This window comes from Aptenodytes patagonicus, chromosome 2, assembly GCF_965638725.1.
Source record: "Aptenodytes patagonicus chromosome 2, bAptPat1.pri.cur, whole genome shotgun sequence".
Lineage (NCBI taxonomy): Eukaryota > Metazoa > Chordata > Aves > Sphenisciformes > Spheniscidae > Aptenodytes > Aptenodytes patagonicus.
The window spans coordinates 104,908,177-104,935,007 of record NC_134950.1 but is presented as its reverse complement, the minus strand read 5'-3'; the positions used below and the strand labels follow the sequence as shown (position 1 = coordinate 104,935,007).

At 40.3% G+C, this 26,831-nt stretch overlaps 1 protein-coding gene across 1 annotated transcript; it reads left to right on the top strand.

The window, feature by feature from the left end:
• Positions 1 to 133: 133 nt before the first annotated feature.
• Positions 134 to 26,685, top strand: GPLD1 (glycosylphosphatidylinositol specific phospholipase D1). The gene is made up of 25 exons (XM_076330639.1): positions 134 to 1,193; positions 4,077 to 4,132; positions 5,101 to 5,179; positions 7,992 to 8,089; positions 9,286 to 9,396; positions 9,673 to 9,721; positions 10,220 to 10,274; positions 11,246 to 11,353; positions 12,070 to 12,097; positions 12,185 to 12,324; positions 13,309 to 13,374; positions 13,931 to 14,054; positions 14,601 to 14,740; positions 15,937 to 16,123; positions 17,162 to 17,272; positions 18,284 to 18,358; positions 18,748 to 18,904; positions 21,402 to 21,543; positions 22,111 to 22,210; positions 22,304 to 22,397; positions 22,987 to 23,163; positions 23,474 to 23,634; positions 23,898 to 23,924; positions 24,017 to 24,067; positions 25,260 to 26,685. The coding sequence occupies exons 1-25, from the start codon at positions 1,097 to 1,099 to the stop codon at positions 25,335 to 25,337; spliced, it is 2,511 nt and encodes an 836-aa protein (XP_076186754.1). The 5' UTR covers positions 134 to 1,096; the 3' UTR covers positions 25,338 to 26,685.
• The last annotated feature ends 146 nt before the right edge of the window (positions 26,686 to 26,831 follow it).

Here is a 26,831-nt window from a genome sequence, read left to right as displayed (position 1 = left end):
CCGAGCTCACCCGCGCCGCCCCGGAGGAGGAGCTGCGGAGGGGCCGGGCCAGAAGCGGCCTCTCGCCGGGGCACGGCGGCGGGCGAGCGAGCTGGCGGGCGGGCACCCAGGCAGAGGCGCTTGGTCTGTCCTTGCAGGCGTGGGGGCAGCTCGGTCGGCGGCTTCTGCTTCCCGGAGCCCCGTTTCCCCGGCCCCATCGACACCCCCTTCCAGAGGGAGAGGGGAGATTTGTGCGTAATGGCTTGATTCCAGGAGCACCGGCCTGCGGGAGGCTGTGGTCGCACTGGGCCGGTGGCCCTCGCCTCTGAGTCCCGTGGTGGCTGCGGTCGGTCGCTGGCACAGGGGCCATGCGAAGCCCCTGCCCGGTGCCACCATCTCGCTGGGGACCGGCGTGGCGGTGCCGCACGTGCCAGCCCTGCCTGCAGGCTGAGGAGCGGCCTGGCATGGCAGCCAGGCCAGGTTTGCATGGAGGACGGCTTGGAGCCACGGCGTGCCCAGCCTCTGCAGTCAGACAGATGTTGATAGCAATGCGTACGGCAGGAGTACTCTCATGATTTCCCCCAGTATATCAGTTGGGCTTTCAATCGGATCATAAGACCCAAACGTATGTGTGCAGTGTCCTATCAGCTCACCAAAGCTTACGCATTCGTATTGCCTACAACTCGGGAGCTAGTGTGTTTCTACTAATACTGGTCTGGCAATTGGATTTAATTTTTTGTGAAATCTGATGTAGCTGTTGTAAGGCAAGTGCACCATGAGCTGGACGAACTGCGGGAGGATGCTCTTACCTGCTGTGCTTTTGTATGTTAAGAGACCTCACTGCTGCTGTGCAGTGATGGCAGTTACACTGCCCAAACCCCCGAGATATTACAGAATTCAAGAGGGGAGAACACCTATAGGTTATTTCTTTTTTTGTAAATTACTTTATTTGAGGTAAAGAAAAGCATTGGTATAAAATAGCCTTTCAGATACAGCAGTCGTTTACTTGCTGTGTCAGCAATATGTCTGAAAGAAAAGGCATGCTCCGTAACCTACATTTCAAAGGTCGTAGCGCTACTGCTCCAGTCTTCTGAAAATCACAGTTCAAGCCAGCATCATGGCTGGTTTGAAGATTTGGTCTGTTTTGCTGGTTATACTATACCATTTCTGTCAAAGATGTATCCCAAGTGGAATTTCAACACATGTTGAAATAGGTAAGACATGTTCAGAATTCATTTTCGTGTCTTTTTTGTTGCTTGGGAAGAGAAGTAAAATCGGATTCGGCTGGAAAGCAAAGGGAGGAAATAATGTTAAAGTAATGAGCATTCTACATAATTTAAAAAAATGTGAATAACATAGGATAGATGAGTAGTTTGGTTTTGGAGTTTGAAACTTTACTGTTTTTATAAGCAAAATGCTTGAATCAGTTTGGTTGCATATTTTTCTGTCTTCTAAAACACAGGCATTATGTAACTGGAACGTTTGTGTCTGTGAGTCTTACGCAGACAGGGTTTGGTTTGGAGAAAGAAGAGGAATACTTTACGCAGTTTATGGGATTGTTACATTTAAACTGGAGAATAACACAGATAATTTGTGGTAGCTCTGTTTTCAAATTACCGTGTATTAATTTTGACATACCTGCATAAAATAGACAAAATGCTGTAATGTGTTTGTATCTATGGCTAACATCATGAAAATTTTGTTCTGCGTCTCTTTCTGGTAGGTTGCTGTCTGTAGCCTGAACAGCCTAGATTTGTAGAGAATGAAGGAGAGAACTGAGTGAACATCGAAGTGGGGAAATAGTTCTGGGTTTAATTTCTTGTTTGCATGTGTTATTTTTAAAATCTGGTTTCTGCTGTAGTTCTTGCAAGAACACTCATGAGTAGTGTGAGGTTATTCTGAAATGTTTACTGGTAATAAATTAACAGTTTTCATTGTTTGCTCTTCTGTTTCTGATTCTAAATCCGTTGCTCAAACAGATAGTAAAACACACAATGTGGTCTCTATTCAGGTAATCTTCTCAGACTTTAAGTACTGAATACATGCAACTTTGAACAAGTGAAAGGCTGGGATTATTCATGGCGTTCATTTGAGACTGAGAATATGTACCCTTACTGAGTGTTGTACCCTTGGTCAGCATCCTACAACCATTCGCTTTTCCTAACGATATGTCAAGAAACCCACAGTAATCGGTAGAAGAAGTCACACTGCCTGAGGTTAGGCAAGCGCATACGTCTTCGCAAGCTCAGGGCTCTAATTACCAAGTATGAGCTTCTGAAAACTTGAAATAACAGATTTGGCAGAATAGAGTGTATTTGCAAGAAATCTACAAAGATAAACAAGAGCTTGTGGATCTGTCCCAAAGCAGTCATTTTTTTCTAATCAAGGAAGCATATTGCAGAAAAACTGCATTTATATAATTTGAATATCTTGGTTGTCTGAGGAGTAGTGTGTACACTGAACTATTGGGTCATAGTTTACAACAAACTTTGTCCATTTGTCTGAAAATGACATTAAACAGGGTTCAGCTCTGATGTCGCTAAAATCAGTGCTTTTATTAATGTGCAAATAAAAGTCCATGATGATAAGATACTGGAAGTTATTGCCAAATCCAAACACTGAGTATTCCAGGGGAAAAAAACCAAACCTATAGAAAGGAACTCCTCTGACTCAAAACCAGCACCAAAGTCTATCCTGGACAGACTTCTGAAAGTACTTTTAAAACGGTGAAAAGCTCTGCCTGTTCAAAATGTTGATCATGTTCGGTGTGCTCGGCAGAGCTGTGCTGTGTCCTACTTGCCATGGCCTTGTTGCTGGAGGCAGGTCTGAGTGGGGAGGCTCTTCCCCCCCAGGGGCTCCCGTCAGACCCGCCGGGGCTCTGTGGAACTGTGGGGATCCATCATGAAATTCGTTGTAAAGGTGAACTTCTAGGACCTGGGCCCAGATGAGTAATGAGAGAAATCGGGGGGGATGGGAGACAGGAGAAGCAAACTGAGAGTCTCCCGCACTGGAAAGAGAGATGTGTGTTGAAATGGCTAAGCCTTAAAATGATAGACTTTTTTTAAGTTATTCCTGTTTTGGTGCAAGATTGGTCCTTAAGGTATCTTACCGTATTTGTGTAAGGATGGTTTAGATCAGTGGGTAAAATTAAAAGTGAAAGATCATTCAAAGCCACACAGTTTTGTCTAGATCTTATTCCAGAATGGGAGGGGGGGCGTTCTGATGTGATTTATTTGGTAAGGATCAAATTAAATTAATCATATTCTGGGTTCTCTTGATCAGTCTTAGTTTGTAAATAGCTTTAAGTGAGGAGTAAAACTTTGTGTGGGAAGGCAAGAAGATAACCCATGCATGCAGTTTCAATGGAATAATTTTAAAGGCAATGTTGGGTATTTTTAGAATAGTGTTAATAGATTATCCCTGGATCTAACATTAGTTAGAAGGAGACTTCATTAAAGAAAAGTGATGTCAGTTTCTTTCATTCTCTCGTTATGCTTGCTCAATAAATATTTTGGCAGCAAGAATATCTGCCTTTTTGGTGAATAAATAGTATTATTTACCTTGCTGACTTTAGATTTTTGTTGGTTTTCATACATGTTAAAAATTAATCAAACTGTTAAACATCCGCATTGATTCCTGAGGTACCTTTTTTAATGTTAAGGGCAACAGTGAAACTGAAACACAATTCACGTGGGTCCTTTGCAGCTAGAATTTTATGATCCATATTCTATACGTGCTGGGCGTGATCCGTGTCAGTTCACTGCTGTAGCTCAGTTCTGGACACGGGGAGTTCCTTTTCCCTGCGATTAGCACTTTCGGCTTTGTTGGTCAGCTTGGGAGCTGGGGATTAGAGAGGGACTGCTGAGACTTCAGTGTCCAGACGTGCCACAGAAACAGTATTTCCTTATTAGCTCTCTAGGTGAGAAAACACACCCTCTCACACGTACAGCATTTTCTGAGAAATCGTGTTTCATGCACCTGTGCCACTTGGCTTAGATATGATGATGCAGTGTATTCTGTTTTTGATAATGCTTCTAACAAAACATGGGCCTGGCCACAGTACCTATAAATCAATACTTCAATATGTTGTTTTTCAGCACACAGAGCTCTGGAATTTTTCATTAAGCATGAAGGGAATGTTAATTATAGACAGGTAGGAAGCATATTATTGCTTAATTGTGTACACCTTTCTTCTGAGTGTTTTTCTGTCTGTCGTCTTGCCTTTCTTTTTTTTATTATTTATTCTTAGTAATATGTGTGTAACTATTGTGCCTAGACTGAATTTTTACCTTGTTTTGTTGAAAATCATCTGACTCCTTCTAAATACTGTTGCAAATGTGTAATAATTATAGTAATGTGTATATACTGTGTGTGGTTTCTCGTATTTTTTCCCATCATCTTAAGTCATACCCTCCGTGGGTAGTTGTATTCGAAGAATCAGTAGAGGGCTTTTGGAAAGGAGATTTAGTAAACATAAGGACAGCAAGGTTTTGAATTTAGTCCGCCACATATATCATTTAACCAATTTCTGACTGGTGCAAATAGCTTTTTCTTTCACGGGCTGTATCCAGCAGAGCGCTGTAAGCATGTGGGCAGTTTTCATAAACACATGAACAAAACACATACGTGCTTTGTGTTTAAAACATTTTTAATATCCTTTAGCACAGTGTAAAGAAGACCATTTTATATAATTTGATCTTTTATCAAAGTAGGAAATCACTCAAGGGAGGTATTCACATTGTCCGCTGTAGACAGCTGGGCTGTGATTCAGAGGATGGAAGATAGCAGACCAGGCTTTGTGTCTAGTCCAAGAGGACGAGGGCATCTTCAGAAGGTGACTTCGCCAGTACCTAAGTTAGATCATATGAATACTTTCCTAAATGGCCTTACAAATTACAGTGTATACTGATTAGTTTAGTTTCTCGCTTACAAGTATTTTGGCAAGGGGGGAGGGGGGCGGGGCGATGGGGGATGGTGACAACACTGAAATAATGTATTTTACCAAGATAATATTTGTATCTTGCTGGATATTTAAATTTTATCTTCAATATTAGCAGTGAACTGTGGTTTTGTGCTGTGCAATAGCATTCTGATTCCTTTTTTCCCCCATCCTTTTCCCAGTTATTACTAAACCACCAAGATGCATTTCAGGCTGGGAGCATTTATCCTGATGCTTTTTATCCTTCAATCTGCAAAAGTGGTAAGAAAAGCTTTGTAAGTCCAATATTGTAACAACTATATTTTTATGTGAAAATCCTACAGAATTTGGTAGGGTTGAAAATAGTTATGTTGTAAGGCATGAAGTACGGCTTCCTGCAAAAACATCCATCATTTTTATTTGTATTTTGAGCCTTTTTGTAGAACTATATAAGAAAATAATACATTTGAGAATGTTTTAAGAAAGTAACTTTTGGGTAAATTTAACTATTTAATGTGTAGGGCAATTTGATAGAAGGATGCTGTTTGACTAAATTAGGTCACATGACTGAGTACTGTCTTGGGGAGAAATTGAGAGGACAAAATGATCTTTTTTCTAAGTCTTAGGGAAAGCCTAGAGCTAATTTATTTATTAGGAAGTATTAGTTTCTGTCAGATCAGTCACAAAGATGGTGGGAGAATATAAAAAGCTCACAAAAACAAAACAGCGTAGGACTTGCTCGGGGGGGGGAAGTGTAACATCCCAGTTTAAAGCCTTTGTTTTCCAGACTGCTGTCTTTTGCCTTTTCCTGTTTGAAATTAATGTCAGTCTTAGTTTTGCTGCTTGCAGATTTAAAGACTGCACTACAAAATTAGGACCCTGTTGCAGTGGCTGTAAAGAGTATATCTTGACTTGCAGCTGGTCCCTTGATTTTTTGACTCTGGTAGGTCAGCTCTAGATCATAATCAGCTTCTCCAGCAACGCTGGAGCTATAAAACAGCCATCTAGGGCTTGCTCCAGGATATTTGCTACTAAAGTGGTAAATCTGGATAGTGAGCAATTAGCAAATGGGACAAAGACAGCCTGTCCTCCAACAAGCAAGCTATTAGGATGTTTAGGCAGATACCAGAGACAAGGCGGTGATACGTAGTTTGTGTGGGGATATCTGGCCAATTGATTGTTGAGATCTTACTGAAAGTCTGAAGTATGGGAGGTGGTTTATTTTAGAGGGTCATGCAAATTCAGATCCATTAAATTCAAAGTGTTCTTAGGATCTTTGGTTTGCCTCATCTTTTACGTGTTTTTCAGCTGAGTGCCAGTGCCTCCACTTATCTCAGTATTTGTTTTTCCTGCCTCAAGCGGCAAAATCCTTGTTTGTCTTTCCAAGGACACTTTCCACATCTTTTCTCATCACCTGCTCTACTTACAGTCTTAAATCACACAGTGGCAGCTAGGCTTCTCATTGTTTCTCAGTCATAGGTTGTTGATGCTGACTGTTGTTTATGCCAGCTACAGGCTGCTTGGTTTATATCTTGATAGGCAGGTTGCCCCATCCAGGTTGCCTAATGGAGGATCTTCTCTGTTACTATGTCATGGTGCTCAGTTCACATCCAGGTTGCCCCTCTGCTCTGGCATTTAATACTGGTTTTGTCTCCTGTCACTCACCAGGTCACTGATCCTGGTCTTCTGCCTGGCTCTGCTAACATCTTGTCCCAAACTTCCGTCTTGCTTGCCTTGTTTTCAAGACTGATGTTCTCCTGGGATTTCTTCAATTCCTACCTTGACTTGGTTATTTCTATCTACCTCGTCTTTCCCTTCTAACAGTTTTGACTTCTGCTTTATACCAGGCCAGTGATCAGAGCCTCCCTATCTGCAGCCTCCAGCCCACATTCCTTCACTAAAGTTGGGGTCCATCTTGCCTTGTTTTATACTTGGGCCACTTGTCAGCAGTATCCTTAGTCAATGTAGAAGAAATAGGTACCTCTACAGATCTGAACTGTTTTGACTGTGTGCCTCTAGATCAAGAACAAAGCCATCCAGACTGCCTTTCCAGGCAGGAGACAAACTTGGATGTAGAAGTCTACTCTGTGAACGTTTAACTTTGGTCTAACAAATCCCATCCTTATGTTATCTAGTTCAGCTGCACTGTCAAACGTCAAGAGGCCAGGAGCTGACTGAATCACCCACAAGGCCTGCTCTCTCAGTTTCAGCATTTAATACACCTTAATCTTCTGCAGTTTCACCGTTCTGTCTGAACAAACACATACTCTTCCTTCAAGTGTATTGATGGCCCGAACAACCTATCTCCTGCCTACCTTCTTCCCTCTTAGAGAATTTAATATTGTGCTGCTTAGTCTCGTCACGTCAGCATCACTTTGCCCTCAGCTTTATGTAGGTACACAGAAATTTTTAGGCATGGTCATTGTTAGATCCTACATAATCTCTTCTGCATAAGTCCAAGTGAGAGCAATAATTGATGCTTCAAAGGAGAACCTGATTTTTCCTGCTTTCCTCTGCCCTTCTTCTGCTCCTACACTGACTGTATCTTGGCAAGTTTGCCATTCTGTTGAAAATGATGATGATAACATAGCCCTCCTCTGCCCTGTGGAAACTGATACCTTTCCCAAAGCATGATATTTTGAGTTGGCTGCTATGCCCATCAGCTTTTCTGCCGTGCAATTTGATGCATTCATTTAGTCAGCAGCTTCTCTGTCAGCTCTCTTTATCCTCTCCACTTGGGAGGCAGTTTTTCGTTGTACTGTACCTATTCCCAGGCACAGAGAAAGGGAGCAGGCACAAAATTTTCAGATGCTTCAAACCAAAATCATGGAAGGTAAATCTAGTATCTATTTTGACAGTATAAATCATATAAAAATACATCTCATTTGGCTGTTCTCATATAAGTGGATTGCAAAATGTATCGTCTGTACTATATGAAATTGAACAAAAGTCTATTTTTTTTAATGGAGAAAAGCTTTTCTTTGGTTTGTTTTTTTTTTTGTCTGGCTTTTTCTTTTTTTTTTCCTGGCTTTTTCTTTTTTTGTCTTTTTCCCAAAGAAAAAAATCAAATACTGATATAATTTTATTGCAATAGGAATATTCCATGATGTGTCTGAAGACACTCACTGGTCACCATTTCTCAGTACAAGTATTCACTACATCAGAAGGAATTATCCTCAGCCTTGGGACGAGGTAAGAAAATTTCTTTAACTGCTGACTTTGCTTTCTACTGTTTTCTTCACCTTCACTTGTTGCAATTTCATCCTTTGGCAAGTGTAGAAAAAATACACATTTTTAATTTAAAGTCTCCGCTGACATAGGAAAATTGGAAATCCTATCTTCATCTTTACCAGACAAAAACGTTATGGTTTCCATATCAGTTATCTCCAATGTGGTCTGGTGCTTATGATATATTTCATAGGTCCAAACTTTCAAATGTGATTGGTGGTCTTGCATTATTGTCAGATCTGGTTGAGTGTTTGGCAGCTGAAAACCAGGTGTCTTTTAGAATTCTCGCTTGTGAAATCTTGGACTTAGTCCTGATTTGCTCTTGTTTATAGTATATGAGCTACATAGGAGGAGAGGAAAAACAAATTGTCAAATAGAGAATGATTTTAAAGGTCATACTGTTTTCTTTTCCTTACTGGAGAATTTGCCATTCTGTCTTTGCTCAGGAGAGTCATACAGGTGGAGCAGCATTTGAGAGCATGCACTCTCTAAAACCTAAGCAAGTCTGCCTGCCTTTTGACTGGCCATTGGTGATACTGATCTTGTGAACTATTAACCCTTGGGAAGTATAAATTTGTCAAAAACTATGATTCAATTACAGATTTTTAAAAGACCTCTGGAACTTAGGGTGATTCAATGCAGAGAAGTCTTTTCTGGAGAAATGAAATTTCTGTTGCTGATAAATTTATTCCAAATAACTTTTCTGTTTGTAGGAATAAGATGAGTAATTTCATACCTGGGCTTTAATCAGGTACTTTTACAGTGAACAGCACTTGCACAGGAACGTCTTTCTCTCCTCTGTGTATCTGCACAACACCCATGGTGGCAGAGGGGATTCACTCCTTGGAAGTGGAAGCATTTGTCCTCAGTTCAGAAAAACTCTTTAGTACACATCTAACTTGAAGTACATGAGTTATCCTGACATCAACCATGTAATTCTATGGCCTTGGTCTATATGAAGTGCTTAAAGCTTCTCAAGTCACAAAAAATTACTCCAGCATCAAGGAATGAGTGGTCAACACTTTGTCATGCTAAGTTCTTGGACTGTAAGAGTTTCTCACCTATATCCTTATGTAATGCACTAACATAAAATGCTCACCTCTTCTTAAAGACAGGAGTAAAATTACTGACATTACTACAAGCGGATTGTTGTTGTGTAGGCTACAGAGAAGCTGGTGGCTTTCCTGTTTGGAATTGCCTCGCATATGGTGGCAGATGTTAGCTGGCATAGCCTGGGCATCGACCAAGGATTTCTAAAGGCCATGGGAGAAGTAAGCCTGTATTATTATATTTATTGATATAACTGGATTTATTGGAATTGATAGCTTAGCTTTGGACTCTGGTGGGGAGGGAAGAGAAAAACTAGAGCCCTGTTTCAGGAAGATTTTCAGAGAGACGTAATGTCACAAACTCCATAAGAATGAAGTTGGTCGGGTTTAGGACCTGTAAACTTAAGGGCTGATTGGACAATTTGTTTCTGTTCAAATGTTTGTATGAAAGGATGAGTAAAATAAACAGACAGTTCTCTTGTTTTTCCCTTTCTCCAGATTGATTTTCGTGGTTCATACTCAGAAGCTCACAATGTTGGTGATTTTGGTAATGTTTGTTTGCTGGTCGTAGATCCTCCTATTAGAATAAGTAGTCCCCTTCAAAACCACAGTGGGTGATTCTGGCTCTTACCCTGTGCAATGCAGGAGCCAAGAAAGTGTCATATGGACACTGTATTCTCACTCTTCCCCCATACCTTGCAAAGCCCTGCTATCCCTGTCCTCATGCTCCATGTTTCAGGAGATGTGATAGGGCATATGGACACTTATATTAAAGCCAAAACACAGGCTGAAAGATGCTAAAGTTTAAACGGAGTCACTACTGTGATTTTAAATTTTACATTATTCTTATTCTCTGGAAGTATAAAACATGCAGCATGCTTTCAGGTGAACCATATGTATTCTAAATATACAGCTGGAGGATCTACCATATAATCATAGATAGCATAGTCATACATAGCTTCACCTGCGCTGTTATCCATGATAGATACTTAACGGGTTTGGTTTGTTGGGCTTTGTGGGTTTTTTTTCATTCTTCCATCTGCAGGAGGAGATGTACTGAGTCAGTTTGAGCTGGACTTCAGTTATCTGGCATCGAAGTGGTAAGATAGTGAGGTTACCTTCTTTAATAATTATTTCTGCTTACTCTGTATACTCACTGTGTTTTAACAAAATGCTGTCCTTCTTTATCTGTCTTTCAAAAGAAACCCTTGCGGCTATTGGAATTTTTCTGAGTTTGGTATTCCTTATATGCATATTTACTGTTCCCTGACATGAAAAATTGGAAGGACAGAAGAAAAAAGAGTTTTACATACAGGAACACAGCAAGAAAGATTAAATTATTTATCTCTGAAGGGAATTATAAGTAATTATATATAAAATAATCAGTGAAAAGAGTTTGCTGGAATGTCCTAGCAATTAGTTAAACAACTCAGTTAAATAAATCTCACTTAGATTTCCATTTAAAGTTTTGGAAGGTGAGGATGTTTATGGTTATAGATGCTGTGGAATTCAGACAGGTTTTAAAAGCATGAAAAGAAGCAGCAGTTTTAGACATACACATTTTTATTCTCACAGTTGTTAACTGAAAAAACTCATGCCTTTTTTTCTGCTGATAAAGTAGGTCCTTTGAGTTGTTTTGTTTAAGTAAGCTGTAGTTCATCTAGGTGTAGAAGGCACAGTTCATTAATAAAACTCTGGCACAACTGTGGGAAATGTCTATTTGGCTAGGAGCAGATTTGGCACAGCGGAGAGTTGGAGGACATCCTCCAAGATTATGTGATCACCAAGCCAGGGAACCGGTGTAGGGAGTGTGGAAACTCTACCAGCAGTAGCCATAGGGGAATGGTTGTACAGGTTTCCGAGTTCGAACCTAAACAGGAGGAGAGCGTTGTGCAGAGCGTAACTGCACCTGCAGTCCTGGTCTTTTCTGGCATTTGTAAATCTTCATGACCTTCTATAGTCTTTTGAAATTTAGAATATTTTAAAGCAGACTATTGTTATTACAGAAACTGTAACCTTTTATCAGGTGATGTGGAAAAACTCTTGTAAAATAATTTCATCTTGTTTTTAGGTATGTACCTGTCAAAGACTTAGCAGCTATCTATAAGGAGTTTTATGGAAGAGAGATCATAACTGAAAGCACAATTACTGACTGTACTTACCTGCTGTTTCTTGAACTGTAAGTTGAATAGCTTTGTCTGGGTTTTCATAAGTGAAACATATGTAGGAAAATGGTGATAATCCTATTTGAAATGGTAGTGCAGAAGTTTATGCATTGAGGCCAGCAATATAGACTCCTTACTAGACCCCAAAATCATAAAATACCTGAATTTTTTTAATGGCTAGAATACAAATTTGTCCTGCTTAATAACTGTTAAATTCATTATTACATCACAGATTCAGCATCTTAGCTATTTAACACGTTTATGCATTTAACAGAACAGCTGTGTCTTCAAGTACCATTGCATTGTGGCAAGTTAGCAATATAATTTTCATGTACTGAGGGAGTAGTGTACATACCTATGTAGATGGCTTACCTACACTTCACGTAGATCCTTTCAAGTCCAAGAATAATTCAAAAGAGACTTTTGATATCTGGCAACATCTGCTTTTGAATATCCTAAACAGCCTAGCTGTATCCTTTATTTCAGTTAATTACCAATAGTCACGCAGCATTTACAAACACTGTGAATCCCTCCAAATTAAGGGCAGCAATAAAGTTAAGATCATTACTTCTCACATTACAGCTTTTAAAAATATATTAACAGCCAACAAGGAAATGTAATGACTTGCATAGTATTTACCATACAGAAGCCTTGAAAAGAACTGTTTAAATAATATTATTAAATGAAGCAAATTTATTTCTGAAGATTGATTGTTTGGGTTTTTTTTCAGGCATGGAGAAAGGCTTGCTGTTGCCAAGGTTGGTCTTCTGTTTTCTTTATAAAAATGAACATATAGCATGAAGACAATGTAATCCATCTTACTAAGTGTGTTGCTTGTCTCTTAGCTTTTTCCAACATATGCTAGCAAATCTCCATTTTTGGTGGAGAAGTTCCACGAGTATTTCCTCGGAGGAGTGGATGACATGGCGTTCTGGACAAACAATATTTTTGAGCTGACAAGCCATATGCTAGAGAATGGAACCAGGTATAGCTGTGTTTTCTGCGATATGAAACGCAGTAGTCAACTTCTGAAACCCATTTAATTGTTCTTCTGAAGACAGGTTCTTTCCTAGAAGAGGTGCTGGGCTTTAAATCCTCACTTGGACACAGGGATTTCTGTAGCTGTCTTTTACCCGGGTGCACAGGATTACATAGGCCTTGAGTTTGCATCTGTTACACGTTCACACTCCTTTCCCCAGGCAAGGCTCTGGCGTGCCCAGCTGATACTCGACAGGGAAAATTTGGGGCATTCTTTAAGACATTCTCAAGGGCCTGTTTAAACATTGCACAGCTATGCCCTGAGGTTCTGCCTGGCCTGGCAGTCTGAGCTGTGGTGGCACCTTCTGGCTGCTGTCATCAGCCAGGAAAGATGTCCCTTCCTAGGGGAGGGCAGATATTGCCTCCAGACACTGAAGATAGATAGGATTAGAAAGAGTAAGATTATATATTCTAGTGTTGGAAGCTCAGGCTTCTACTCAGAATATCGTATCTTTTATAGAAGTTCTGGCCCTGTACTGCTCTGTTACAAGTGTAATCTTACTGTAAATAACTTTTTAAGACCAACAGTAGCAATTAATCCATCCATTTATATGGAAAATATCACTGCAGCTATTTTGGGAAATGATGTTTGAAATACGATATGGCATAATCTGTTGTGTTCTTTGTTGCAGAATGGCATTTCCATTAAAAGAGCTTTAGATTATTAGAACTAGCAGGACATGTTGCAGTAAGTTTCCTTTAGGAGTTCTATAAAGACATCTGAAATCCATATAGAACCTAATCAAGGTCATTAAAATAAATATCAAAGGGGTTTCTCAGGATTATAATGATGCTCCGATTTTGAATAAGTAGGGTTTCCTGAGAAAACTGATGACTTCTAACAGAGGAATCAGTAAGGATAAAAGTTGTCTTTTTAGTTTCACTTCCATTGCGGGAAAATGTTTAAAATGCGTTCTGCGTATTTCTTTAGTGGCTGCTTCCTGCCTGAGAACCCTCTGTTTATAAACTGCACAAGGGAGCACAAGGACAGCTACATGTAAGTATAGCTCTGAAGGTTCAAGGATTTACTGATGAAAGGAGAGGCCTCCACTAATGTGGACAGTGAGCTATTGAAAATTAGAGGTCTTTTGGTTTATCTTTTTGTGTGTGAATTTGAGATTCTCTTAATATGAATAAATAAGCTTCGTATAGGGGAACCGTGCACTAGGAGACTTTTACTTTCCAGCCTAAGGACAAGAATACTTACCTAGCACTTGAAGTGCTAAGTCTTCACGCTTTATTTGGTCGTCACTCTTCATTCCACTAATCATGAAACTACTGATTCATGTTTACCCTTACCATAGCTAAATTATCTCCTGATTTATGTAGAGAAATATGGAACTCAGGTGTTCGGAGCACAAGTGTATGTATTCCTCTAGCAAACACCTCAAGAGAAACCAGCTTAATTGGTATCTCTTGAGAACTCCTTTTGTATATGGGAGAAATGGCCACCTGATTGCATGCAATATGATTGCTTCTCCTAGCTTTGTCATAAAATACTCAAGTCATTAGTTCAGTTATACTAATTGTTATTACTGCCTTCTTTATTTTAGCAGAAACAAACAATCAAAAAATGAACGTCACAAGAATAGAACTTCTTTGCTTACAAAAACACTTGAAAAGAATATAAATTATACAGAGAGAGGAGTTCACTTCAACATACAATCTTGGGCAACAGTAAGTGGGAAGTGACAGACATTTCAGGTGAAATTCAGCTCTGTATAAAATTGTTTTAATTTCTGTCTGAGATGCTGTGTGTTGGAGCAGGGTCTCTGGATGTTAACAGTAGCCTGTCACTTCACTTTATGGAGATTCCAGCAGCTATTGTTAATCTATATATTTATATGTACATCGTAAATATTCAATTTTTACACTTTGCTTATAGTATAGTGAACTTAGGACACATCTTGCAGTGCCAAAAATGACAAAATATATCTTTAGTACTTACACTTTAGTATTTACATTTTACAGAATCATACGATCACTTTTTGGGGTTAAGAAGTCCCAACAAAGCATAGCAGTGAACAATTAGCAGTGCTCCATTTAGAGCATACAGATTTTTGTCTCTTTCTAAAATGGTGCTTATGACCTGAGTCAGAGTCCACTTAGATCAATGTGGTGATTTCCACTGTTGGTGACTTGGTTTTGAGGTGCTCCACAATGTTCTAGAGTTTCAGCCTGTGTTTTAACCATTCTTGTGTCTCTTTATTATTTTTATTTCAGAATTCCCTCCACTTGATAAACCGTGCTTTTTCAACCAATGTCTGGAGAGCGTTAGCAGCTACACAGCAAAAATCTTCCAAGTATATCTCCAAGCCAGCAGCTTCGTATTTTCTGACTTCACCCTATGCTAGACTTGGGTGGTTGGTAATTTTTTACTTCCCACCTCCCTCTTAGTTTCTGAAAATTTTGAGTACCCACCAAAATATTTATGTTTATTCTTTGGATATTCTTTAAAGGTGACAGTCCAAATCAATTAGTGGTACAAATCTGGCTGAATGGCTTATATTGACTGGCCAGAACAACAAGTTAACCCATAAGACCTTTCTTTCAGATGTTAGCATAAGCCTCTTTGTGTTGGTACTGGATAAAACTGTATCAAGAGCAAAATTTCCATTCAGATGTGAATTCTAGTCAGATAACCTCTTTCTTTGGAAGGGCTGTCTTGTCATTTTTTTACATTCTCTCCTTAGTGAAGGAGCTCAATGCTCTTGTGTGTGATCAAGCTCAGAATGGAAGGAACCAAAATTAGAACCAACATCGGCTCTAGTTCTGAACAGTATAGGAACATTGTTACCCTTTTGTGGTTATTGGTTGATGTTTGCGCAGAATTAATTGTCTGTTCCGAATTGCTCACTGATGGTGCCTAGTGAGTGTTCTTGGAAATACTACAACACTAGTAGGGAGTTCAAAGATAGATTCAGGACACAGAAAGAGGCATATTCTATCTCCTTGCCAGAGATATTCTAGCTTTACCTGCAACATGGAAGAGTAATGAAGTAAATCTGCATTGGTCCTCATCTTGCTTTATTTCTTCTGACTCAAAAATGGAAGATTTAATTCTTGAGTTTACTTCACATCAGCCAAATGAACAGTAGTTAGTTATTTTCTCTTCACGTTCCCTCTCTAAACTCCAACATGTTACTGAGAACTGTGATCCCTTTGCTTATCTACTGTTAAGTCCATTGATTAAATCAGAGGTTCAGTTAAAAAGATACTTAATTTCATCTTTTGTATTGTGTCATATGCAAGCAGCCCTTTTTCATGCTCCTTGCTCTGATTGCTCTCAGGTGCCTTGCGTCAGTAAGTAAAAAGCAGTTCCTACAGATCTCAGCTGCATTAATGGAAGATGAATCTTCAAGGCTCTGTTTTTATTTAATTAAAGAAAAAAAAAATCAATTATATAATATGAAAAATGCTGTGTAGATTTTTTTACAAAAATAGATGGGGAAAAACAGGTCTTGGTTTACCTGAAAGAAGTAAAAGTATTCATTTTCTGCTAACGTTTTGGTAGCCTGGAAGCTAATGCTATGCTTTTGTTGACTCCCTTGCTGTACAGGGCAATGATCTCAGCTGACCTAAACCGGGACGGATATGAAGATCTGGTGGTTGGAGCACCAGGGTACAGCACACTGGGCTGTGTTCAGATAGGACGGGTGTATGTGGTCTATGGCAATCAGTCAGGTTTGCCACCAGAGGACATGGATCTAGATGGGAAAGCTGACCAAGTACTACAGGGTCATCAGGTGAGGGGTCAAGTCAGATATTTGTCACTTAATTATTTTTGCCTGAAAATGTGGTAAATTTTGACTGAACAACAGTATCATTAATATGGATGAGGATTATTCCTGAAAAGCCCCTCCTGGTAAAAAAGGGTGTCATATGCTTTTCAAGAAAAATAACCATTACTTAAGTCACAGGAACAATTAAAGCAATGGTGATCTGTAGGTTCACTTTTATTACTGTGCCAGATAAGTGTGTATTAGAACGTAATTTGCCCTTGAATAAGACTGAGGTAGTGTCTCTCTAAGTCACAGTATAGTGCATTCGGGTCCCTGCATTTAAGAAAATACTGTGATTTTTCCCTTCCTTTTTCATCTAAAATTGTTAATTCAATATAAGTTTCAATTCCTTTGAAGTTACATTTTTTCGTTAATTGATAACTTCTCACAAAACCATTGTTTGTCTTTACTAAGAGTACACGTTATTTTAAAAAAAAAGAAAACTACAATTTGACATGATGGTGACTGGCTTGTAACTGAGAAGCAGGATCAAATGATCTTTTTGAGTAATAAAGATGATCCTCTGTGGAAAATATCTTTGTGAATAAAGAAGAGAATAGAAAGAGATGAGATACATTTCCTTTTAATCTGTTTCTGTGGTTATAAACCGTGGAGTAACAGCTGCTGTCTTCTGACAGAGTGTTTCAGTGGTTCACAGCTATAATGCTGTTAACAGGAAAGATCATAAGCTTAACATCAATGGTGCACTAAGCTCAGAAGAGGAACTAGCAAAACAGCGCCATATTATGTTCAGTTATCTTACATTTTAACACCTCCACATCCTCAGACAGAACAGTTGACTCCGAGTTAGTGTACTAGTATGACAGTTATTACTTGGGAGAACAGTGACACTAAGAAAATCTTAAGAATTGTCGGGATAGATTTTTGTCATCTCTGTTTCCAGTTCTTCCCTGTGCTGCGATTGCAAATGTGCATTAGGTTTTGATGGTTTTGTCTTGAAAATGTCTGTTATTTTCATGAGAGCAATCCCTCTTCTTTTAGCCTTCAGGAAGATTTGGTTCTGCCTTGGCAGTCCTGGACTTCAATGACGATGGAGTGCCAGATCTGGCAATTGGAGCACCTTCTGTGGGATCCCAGTTTCTTACTTACAAAGTAAGCCACACACATGGGTTTGTTGGGTTTTTTTCCCTCCAAACAGAACATTTTTGTTGATAACATATTTTTTTGAACAGTGAAATGAGAGAGAGAGAATTTCTGTTGCCTAAGGTGACATTGTCATTTAAACACAGAGGTTTATAACCTTTGTGGGTACTTTGACTAGAGCAATGACAGCTATCTCTATTTCTCTTTCGGTGGCCTTCGTGCACATTAGAAATCCAAATCAGATTGCAACTTTGCACCACTGATGTGCTAGAAATGTAAGGAGCCATTAATGAAATACAAGTGTACCCTTTTTATTTAGGAATAGAGAGTCTGGAACGGTCCTCAAGGGTCAGTGAGCCTTGTCATCTGCTGTAACAGGCCAACAGATGATATCTAAAATGTGATATGAACACAGACACACTTGCTAAAATAATCAAGTTACATGGGCTTAATGATTTGCAGCCTACCAGATAAGCTCATGTAATGGTCCCTGAGTATTTTTGGCCCACGTGAACTGAGAGGCAAAATGTTTCGGTTTAAATCACATCCATTAAGCTTAAAACTTTTCAGAATTTCAGATACTAACTTAGGTGCCTAAATAGGAATTTAAATGCTTTTATGTAGGCCCACTAGCTTGGAAAATTGCATGCATCTGTTGTGCCTGGCACTGTGTGCCATTGCATTAAATAATAATTAACAAAATCTGAGCCCCCTGAATGTGTGTATAATGAATGTAATATACACTGTACTGTCCTTGCTCCTTACCCACGGTATGATGAAAATGTACTTCTCTGTACTTCTCTAGTTTGTTGCCTGGTTATAGCAGTACCCATTACAGCATGGGTATTCTTAGGTTTGGGGTGGAAAAGACAGTATTACGAGAAGGCTCCGATAGGAAGAATGCAGTTGTATTAATAGCCCTTGCAGAACTGTTTCACGCCCTGTGCTTTGTCTTGGATTTCATACTTGGTGCTGACATGCAGATGCTCTCATGCTGTATTTGCTTTTCCTGCTGTTTAGGGTGCTGTGTATGTCTATTTTGGCACTGAGGGAAGAGGCTTGGCATCTCAACCAAACACTACCATAACTTGTCAGGTATATTGATCAGGCTAACACAGGGCTACACAAGCAGGAGGTGAGATAAAGGGGAAAGGGGCTTGTGGGCTTAAAACAAGAACGTTAAAATCAAATTCCTAATTGCAAGGAAATTTAGACTGATGGGGATGGTGCAAGCAGGTCCTTGCCTGGGTTGGTTGTATGTGGGAAAGACATTTGTACTCCAGTGTGGGGGAGACAGCAGCGTGAACAGAAAGATGTGTAGCCCTCAAAAAAACCCCAAAGAAAACAAAATTGAAGTCGGGGAGTGGGAGGGTAATTTGATCAGAAGCAGACAAAGTTAGCTTTTTAGAAGTAAATTGCTCTATTTTGTTACAGAATTGGTGGTTTCAGTTCCATTTCAGGCTTAAACTAACTGTTTATTGCAGTATTCCTACTGTAATCTTGGTTGGTCCCTCCTGGCAGCTGATGTTGATGGGGATGGAAATGCTGATCTGGTTGTGGGCTCTCCATATGCACCTGGTGGTGGGCAGCAGAGAGGATTTGTGGTTGCATTTTACTCTTATTTCAACAGGAGTGACCAAGGTAATATTTATTGAGTAAATGAATCCTCCCATATTTTATGTGACTATTCATTTGTTCCTAATTAACCATGGGATAATTTAGGTTCAAAGGGATCTCGGGAGGTGTCTAGCCTAGCCTCCTACTTAATAAGGGGACAGCTATGAAGTCAGACCAGATCGCTCAGGGCTTTATCCAGGCAGGTCTTAAAAACATTCAATGATAGAGATTGCACGGTCACTCTGGGCAGCTGTTCATCTTCTTGGCTGTCCTCATAGGGAAAAAAATGTCTTGTTACAGCCAGTATGAACCTCTCTTGTTTCAGCTTATGCTCATTGTCTGTTGTCCTCCCACCTCCATGCATAGTGAAGTCAGAGGCACAGAAGGCATTAAGTACCCCAGTACACTGGGAAGAGCCTGGCTCTATCTCCTTGTTAACCTCCTCATAGGTAGAATCATAGAATCATAGAATCATTAAGGTTGGAAAAGACCTCTAAGATCATCGAGTCCAACCGTCAACCCAACACCCCCATGCCCACTAAACCACGTCGCTAAGCGCCTCATCTACACGTCTTTTAAATACCTCCAGGGATGGGGACTCCACCACTTCCCTGGGCAGCCTGGTCCAATGTTTAACCACTCTTTCAGTACAGACATTTTTCCTCACGTCCAATCTAAACCTCCCCTGGCGCAACCTGAGGCCATCTCCTCTCATCCTATCGCTTGTTACTTGAGAGAAGAGACCAACACCCACCTCGCTACAACCTCCTTTCAGGTAGTTGTAGGGAGCGATGAGGTCTCCCCTCAGCCTCCTTTTCTCCAGGCTAAACAACCCCAGTTCCCTCAGCTGCTCCTCATCAGACTTGTTCTCCAGACCCCTCACCAGCCTCGTTGCCCTTCTCTGGACACGCTCCAGCACCTCAATGTCCTTCTTGTAGTGAGGTACTGGCAGGCTGCTGTTAGGTCCACTTGAAACCTTCTCTTCTCCAGGCTGAGTAAGTCCTGGTCCCTCAGTCTCTGCTCACAGCGCAAGTGCTCCAGCCCTCAACTGTCTTGGGGGCCCTCTACTAAATTTGCTCCAGTTTATCAACATCTTTCCTGTTTCGTGGGGTCCAAAGCTGAACAATGTATTATAGGTGTGGTCTAGGGAGGAGGAAAGGGGCAATAATCACTTCTCTCAATCTCTCTGCTGTGCTCCTGCTTATATAGCCTAGGATGCTGTTGGCTGTCTCTGCTGTCAGAGCCTCACACTCAGCTCTCTGCCCACCAGGATCTCCAGGACCTTTTCCACATGGCTGCTCCCCAGCCAGTCTGTCCCCAGCCTGTATCGCTGCAAGGGCATCTCCTTTCCCAGGGGCAGGGCTTTGCATTTGTCCTCACTGGATTTTGTGAGGTTCCTGTCAGCCTGTTCCTCCAGCCTGTCTGGGTCCCTCTGAATGGTAGCACTGCCCTCAAGTGATAGCACCCCCCCAGGCTCCTGTCATCTGCCAAATTCATGAAAGGGCATGTTGTTGCCTTCTGCAGATCATTTATAAAAGTGTTTAACAGGATGAGTCTAAAGATAGACCCTTGAAGGCACTCCACTTATCACAGGCATTCAGGGTATAACCCACTAACCGCTGCCCTGTGAGCGTGATCATCTCAACCAGGTTTTTCCCATCTGGTTGTCCACCCATCCAAACTGCAACGTCCAAGCTTGGGTACAAGAACATTGTGGGAGACGGTGTTGAAAGCCTTGCTAAAGCAATGGATTCAACCGTGTATTGGTGATACCAGGGCAGACTCACTGGTCTTCCTTGGAAATTTGCAAATGTACCTCAAAAGATGAATTTTTATCATTCTGTGTGCTCCTTCATGTGGCTAAAGAGGAATGCTACAAGTGAATACAGGTAATGAGTACAGGTGATGAGGATTGTTGTGAATGAGGGAGGAAAGGCCACATACGGAGCTAAATAAAGTTAACAGGGGGTGGGCAGGATACGCAGGTATTCGAGCTTCGTCAGAATCATGTAATTGAGATTTCCAATAACGCTTAATTTTTGTAGCTTATGTAGCTTCATGTAAAATTAGAAACCACAAGGAAAATGGGTTTCAAAACACTGCTGACTGACATTTTTGCAAAACCAAAACACAGAATGAATTATATGAATTAAAGCCAGAATTATTTGAAGCTCTCCCGCCCACAACCTGTGAAGAATTACAAGTTCTGATAAACAGTTTCAAAGTTGTCCTGTCCCTAAGAAGGAGTCACTAATTTAAGGCAGGCCTGACTGATAGCTTTCATGTACTTTGTGTAGGCTATTGCAAGGATTTAGAAGCAGACTGTGTTGAATAAAGGCTTTCACCAGCCAGTACAGTTGCAGACTGAGCAAGCGAAGTTAGCGATAACTGGTGCCATATCATGGACGGTGCAACTTTGCTTATAGAAACTTGTCATAGGATGAATCAGTGGAGGATTGCTAACAGATTTTTCTGTGCCAGGGTACACCAGGATTTAATTCATATTTTTCTGGTCTGTCAGGACTTCTGTCAGTAGAGGATGCCAACTGGATGGTGAAAGGGGAAGAAAACTATGCTTGGTTTGGCTTTTCACTTGACAGCTGCCAGCTGGAGAACATAACATTGCTGCTGATTGGTAGCCCTACATGGAAGAATTGTGCTGGGTGTGCTTGCTCTCTTTTCCATTCTGCCCTACTTCTACAATGGTTAAGATTTGTAATAGATTAGACTGCCAGCTTTTCAGGAAGTTTCCTCTTTGTCCTGCTTAGAATATTTTTATAAAATTCGTATTTTTATGTTTTCATCCTTCCTTATGAAGGCGGTGTGTGTCTTTAGACCCTTTATAGAGAGGGTCTTTGTTATTTAGAGACACTTAAGAATTTGTTGGGTTTTTCTTCGGGAGGGGGGAGAGGGGGCACAAAAATGCTAACAGGTAAGCATGCCTAAAATAATCCTATAGATGGCACTTACTTTGAGATAGCATTTTTAAAAGCAAACTGAACACAAAAATGTATTGGGTGATAACAAAGCGGATAGACAGACCAAGTCTCTGCCCTAAATGTCTTGTAACTAGTTAGAACAAGCATGGGAATTACTAAAATAGATTTCTAGAACTTGGCAGCCACTGTTATTCCAAACGAAAAGGGGAAGATATTTTAAGAGGAGCAATCCTAGCTGAATGTACAAAAATATGTTCTTACATACAAATATATTTTGCATTGTAATTCAAGCTGCAATCCCTTCTCATCGGATGTCAGACAGAGTGTTGGGAAGGTGTATGGGTATAACCCACCAAGCACAAAGCGCTGGTTTGCAGTAACTGGAGACAAGGTAGGGCTCCTTCTATAGCATGGGACCTTATGAATAATTTGAAATAAAGTGACGTTCTGTAGAAATGACATAGGTCTTTTAAAAATCTAACAGGAGATGGGCAGAATGGGTTTGTCTCTGGCCAGTGGTGTGATGTCTGTGGCTGGGATCACAAGGACAGTTTTAGTGGTGGGTGCACCTACTGCAGGTATGTCCTTCTGAAAATTGGAAATGGTTTCTGCTTTGGGATGTTTGTTTCTATATGGCCGGAGGATAGATACAAAATTATAAGTTAGAAAAGGGAGCTTTTAATTGCCATGTAATTAAAAAAAAAAATAGAAGTAATCACTGTAATCACCTACAAGTGCGTTCTCTGTAGAGTTCTCTGCACTATGCCTCAACTTCAATGGGTTTTTTCCTTCCTTAAAATTAGTTTAGCAGCATTATTACCTTGCATTATTTATGTAGCAGTGATTTGCTAGTAGACTGCGTATTTATTTCTTGGAATTAAAGCAACACAGTGTTTTGTCCTCACTTTGGCAGTAGGTAGTAAGGAATTAGGAAAGTCAAAATCTAGAACTCTAACTTGAATGCATTTTTCCCCTGCTAGTATTGCTAAGAGATTGTTTCTATGCTAATTAGTGTTAATGCCATATAAAGTTTGATCTTATTCATAAATTATATTAATTTTGTCCACGTTATGTAATGCCAGTATTATCTGCTGTCAGTGTATTGCAAGTACTAAACCTAAGTTCCTATGTCTGATGCTCAACTTCTGTTACTACTTTTTTTTCCAGATAGCCTGTCTAGGTTTTCATTTATATCCTCAGTGCTGCACCAAGCTGGACTGGCTCTGGTATACGATCTGACAGGCAGCACCAAGCCTTCTTTGCTCAGCACATTCAGTGGGGACAGGAGGTTTTCTCGCTTTGGAGGAGATGTATACTTAAGTGACCTGGATAATGATGGACTAGGTAAAGCTTGATGAATCTAGATCAGAGGTGAAATGTTTTACTTTTGCCAATGGGAAGACCGGTCACCTACATATTCATACGAGTGCTAAATACAGTCTGCTTCCTCAATTGAGTTGTACAAGTACTCATCGTGCCTTGTGGGGAGGCATCTGTAAAATCCCAAGCAACTTGGTCAGAAATTGAAACATTTTATCTGTCATCATTAGTAGGAATTGTAGCATCTAGAGGTACGTAAATGCCAACTCTCTCGTGTTTTGGTTTAGCATTATTTCACTTGTGATGTGTCGTGTCATCCTTGTAATATTTGCAGATGAAATGATTGTGGCATCCCCACTGCGAACTAACGGTATCACCACAATACTGTTTGGTGGGGCAGCTGGCCGTGTTTACATTTACAACGGAAAGCAGACGTCCTCAGGGAATGTGACAGGCCACTGCAAATCATGGATGTCTCCCTGTCCTGAGGACTGGGTAAGAAAACATAAAGGTGAAATCAGGACATGAGGTCATAATGACAGCTAATTAATTACATCCAGTGCAAATACCTGGTGCATTCTGACTTGGTTTCAGAAAACAGAAGGTTACTTACCTTTCTGAATCTGTGTGATTTGGCTCCTCCTGTTCATTTTTTAATTACTTTGCTGTTTAGGAGCCAGGTTATTGCACTGGTCTTCTACGTTCCTAGTGTGGTTCTCTCCACTGACTTTTTATTTTCTCTTTTTTTTCTTCTTCAGGCACAGTATGTCCTAATTTCTCCTGAGGTAAGTAACCAGAAAACAAACTACTGAGAGAAACGAGAAAGTCCCACTTTAAAAAAACTAACAGGATTTTGACAAGTGATGTTGTTTTACAGGAACTATCAAGATTTGGGAGTTCCATTATCACTGTGAAATCTGAAAGAAAGGTGAGAAAAATTATGTTGCTTCCTAACATCTTTCTACCTCACTTGCATGCAATAGCCAACACCTCACATATGTCTCTTACTCATTTGCAGAAGTCTTAAGTGCTTTACATAATCAATTAAGTTTTCATTTAAGTCACACTCTGAATTGATAATTAAAACCATTTTATAGGTGGATGAACTATGGAGTTGTCAAAATGTTGGCACCTGACACCTGAATTGAAAGAGATCACTTTAAAACGGCCTGAAATCTAAACTACTTAGGAGTTTGCTGAAAGGTTGCATGGTGAATCAAGCGTAGGTGCCAACTGGCTTTACTGTTCTTGCCAACCTGTATGCAAAGTGGATGCTCAGCTATGGGGCAAACCAGGCACCGAACCACCCCTCTCATTTAATATTTACAGACTCGCTGTCCTATCACTTGCAGTGAACGCTGTTCATATGTCAAGTATTTCCAAGCATAGAGAGGCCCAGTTCTCACCGGAATGGTTTTGGATGTGTTTGTGTACCTGTTTCTCTTTGTTTCCCTCAGATGCCCGTCATTTTTACCAAAAGTCAATCCCTATGTTTGTATGATGCACTGAGGAACCTTTTTTCCAGATTGAAGGTTACTTAGTGCTTGTTCAGCTGAGGAGAGTCCAATGTTCTGCTTACTCTGACGTAACCTGTGTGAGAACTGAGGTTCTCTGTGGGAGTACTGAGAAAGCCTCAGTACTAGCCTGAGGAGGTGGGCAACTGGTCTTCAACAAACGGTGTTTGACTTCCTGCTGTTAAAACATGCAATGGAGAAACACCTGGAAATGTAAATGCTTCTAAACTAGTTTAGGGCGCATCATCCAACACCTGAAACAAAAGCATTGCTGATAGTTTCTGCACGAGTGCAAGTGAGGCCATTCTCCAAGCAGTTGTGTTCCAGTCCACGCTCCAGCTTCATCTGTATTGATCTTACCCCTGAGAAGTAGTTTACATTGGCAAGGGATTTATTTGACTGGTTCCAGCTTCTTCCAGTTCCCCAAATGAAATAAAGTCTGTTTGCCAAATCATTCTGTTATTCTGATGAGGTGGGTTGCTTTCTCATTTCTCCTCATCACATTTCTGTATGATGCTAATGACACGGACAAAATCTGGTTTCCATTAGGGAAGCTTAAGGCAATCGCAGCTGCATTTTGCTAACGTTTGTTCTGTGTCTTTCCAGAAGGAAGTTGTAGTGGCAGCAGAGAGAAGTTCGGCGAAAGCTCGACTTGGAGGAAGGCTTTTTGTCTACTCGCTCTAAAAGTTCATGGTAGCCTTTAAGACCAGGGCACAGCTGGTCTCTTAGTGAAGAACTGCTGTAGTATCTGTGATACTTTCCTTAACCCATACAAACCAGCAAACTTTTGACAGACAGGTGTCCCAGATAGCTAGATGGGGTTCTAGATAGTATTAAGGGAGGGAGGGATGGTCACTGTTTTTAAGTGAAGGGGAATATGAGCATTCATGGTGGTTTGACTTACAAACCAACCAAAGCTGTGTCAGTCATGTAAAAGCACAAATTAATTCTGTTGTGAGCAGTAGCATCACTTAACCTAGAACAAGCAAGCTGGTCTGAAAACCTTTTAGAGGCTGAAATGAGCACGCGGCTAGATTTTGGTAGTAATATTTGGCTGTATAAGGAATGTTCAGTGGTCAGCTTCTTTACTGGTCACATTTGAGTATTTTCTTGACAAAACCAGGAAAGAATAGCACATAATTTACAATTCCTTGTATACTGTGATACGGACAGGGATTCTAAGATATCAAAAGTTGCTGTCAAAATAATAATCATGGAGGAGGGGCAGCTCTAAGCCAGACAGAAAGGTGGGTGCCAGTCAAAAGGACTGCCTCTGCGCCCAGCAAGTCTCGAGGCCTGCATTCAGGGTGTAGAACAGCTGGGATCTCCCAGGGAGAAAAGCGCAAGCAAGACTGATTTTTAGGAAATGCTTTTGCTTTCGCACTCGTGGCTGAGACTACTCCGACACCCTTTCTTTGTGTTGTCATGTAAAATTCCATTACCATGGTAACTTAGAATTGTTAACAGCTTTTATTGTAATGGTATTGTCTTCAACTAATTAACACTAATGTTGTATGATGCAGGTTTAACAGTGTGCATCAATTATCTATTAAACAACTTGAGCAGCAAGATGTGATGCTATTATTACCAACACTAGTCTGTAGACACGTGTATGTATTTTCTCTCTCTTGCCTCCTTCACAAACATAAAGCATTAATTTTTTTTTTAATAACACAAGTCAGTGGAATAACACAGAATTCTAAAGGTCATACTCCAAGATGACACACCTCGACTTACCTTCTTAGAATTGTCTCTCAGGGAGGTTGTTTTAAAAGAAGAAAAAAAAAAAGGCGAGGTGAACATTAGCTTGATGTATAATGTGTTCTGACATCTATTTTGGGGACTTGACTTGCCCAAATAACAGAGTATTTAAAAAAAAGTTTAAAATCTGAACTTTATGAAAGAAGTAACTGGATGGAACTGGGAGCACAGTAACTTACCTTACAAATTGGTGAACTGTGGTGTGAGGCAAAACGAGCAGTGTATTCATAAGGGCAGAATAAAAAAGTTTTCCTTTTTAAATGAAAATGGATGAAACCAGTATGTTCTGTAGCAACTCCATTCTCAACGCACAGCCTCCACTGGCTTTGGTTTTTTCTCTGTATGATCTCAGAGTAATTTTATTGCACATGAATGCATTTTGATTACTTGAATTGTAAGAAAACCATTGAATGTTTG

What these genes read in the sequence shown, in the direction of transcription:
- GPLD1 (XM_076330639.1), top strand. Translation starts at nt 1,097, where the DNA reads ATGGCTGGTTTGAAGATTTGGTCTGTTTTGCTGGTTATACTATACCAT. An exon ending in TCCTTCAATCTGCAAAAGTG is followed by an intron (nt 5,180 to 7,991) that starts GTAAGAAAAGCT and finishes TTATTGCAATAG; the next exon opens with GAATATTCCATGATGTGTCT. An exon ending in TTCTAAAGGCCATGGGAGAA is followed by an intron (nt 9,397 to 9,672) that starts GTAAGCCTGTAT and finishes CCCTTTCTCCAG; the next exon opens with ATTGATTTTCGTGGTTCATA.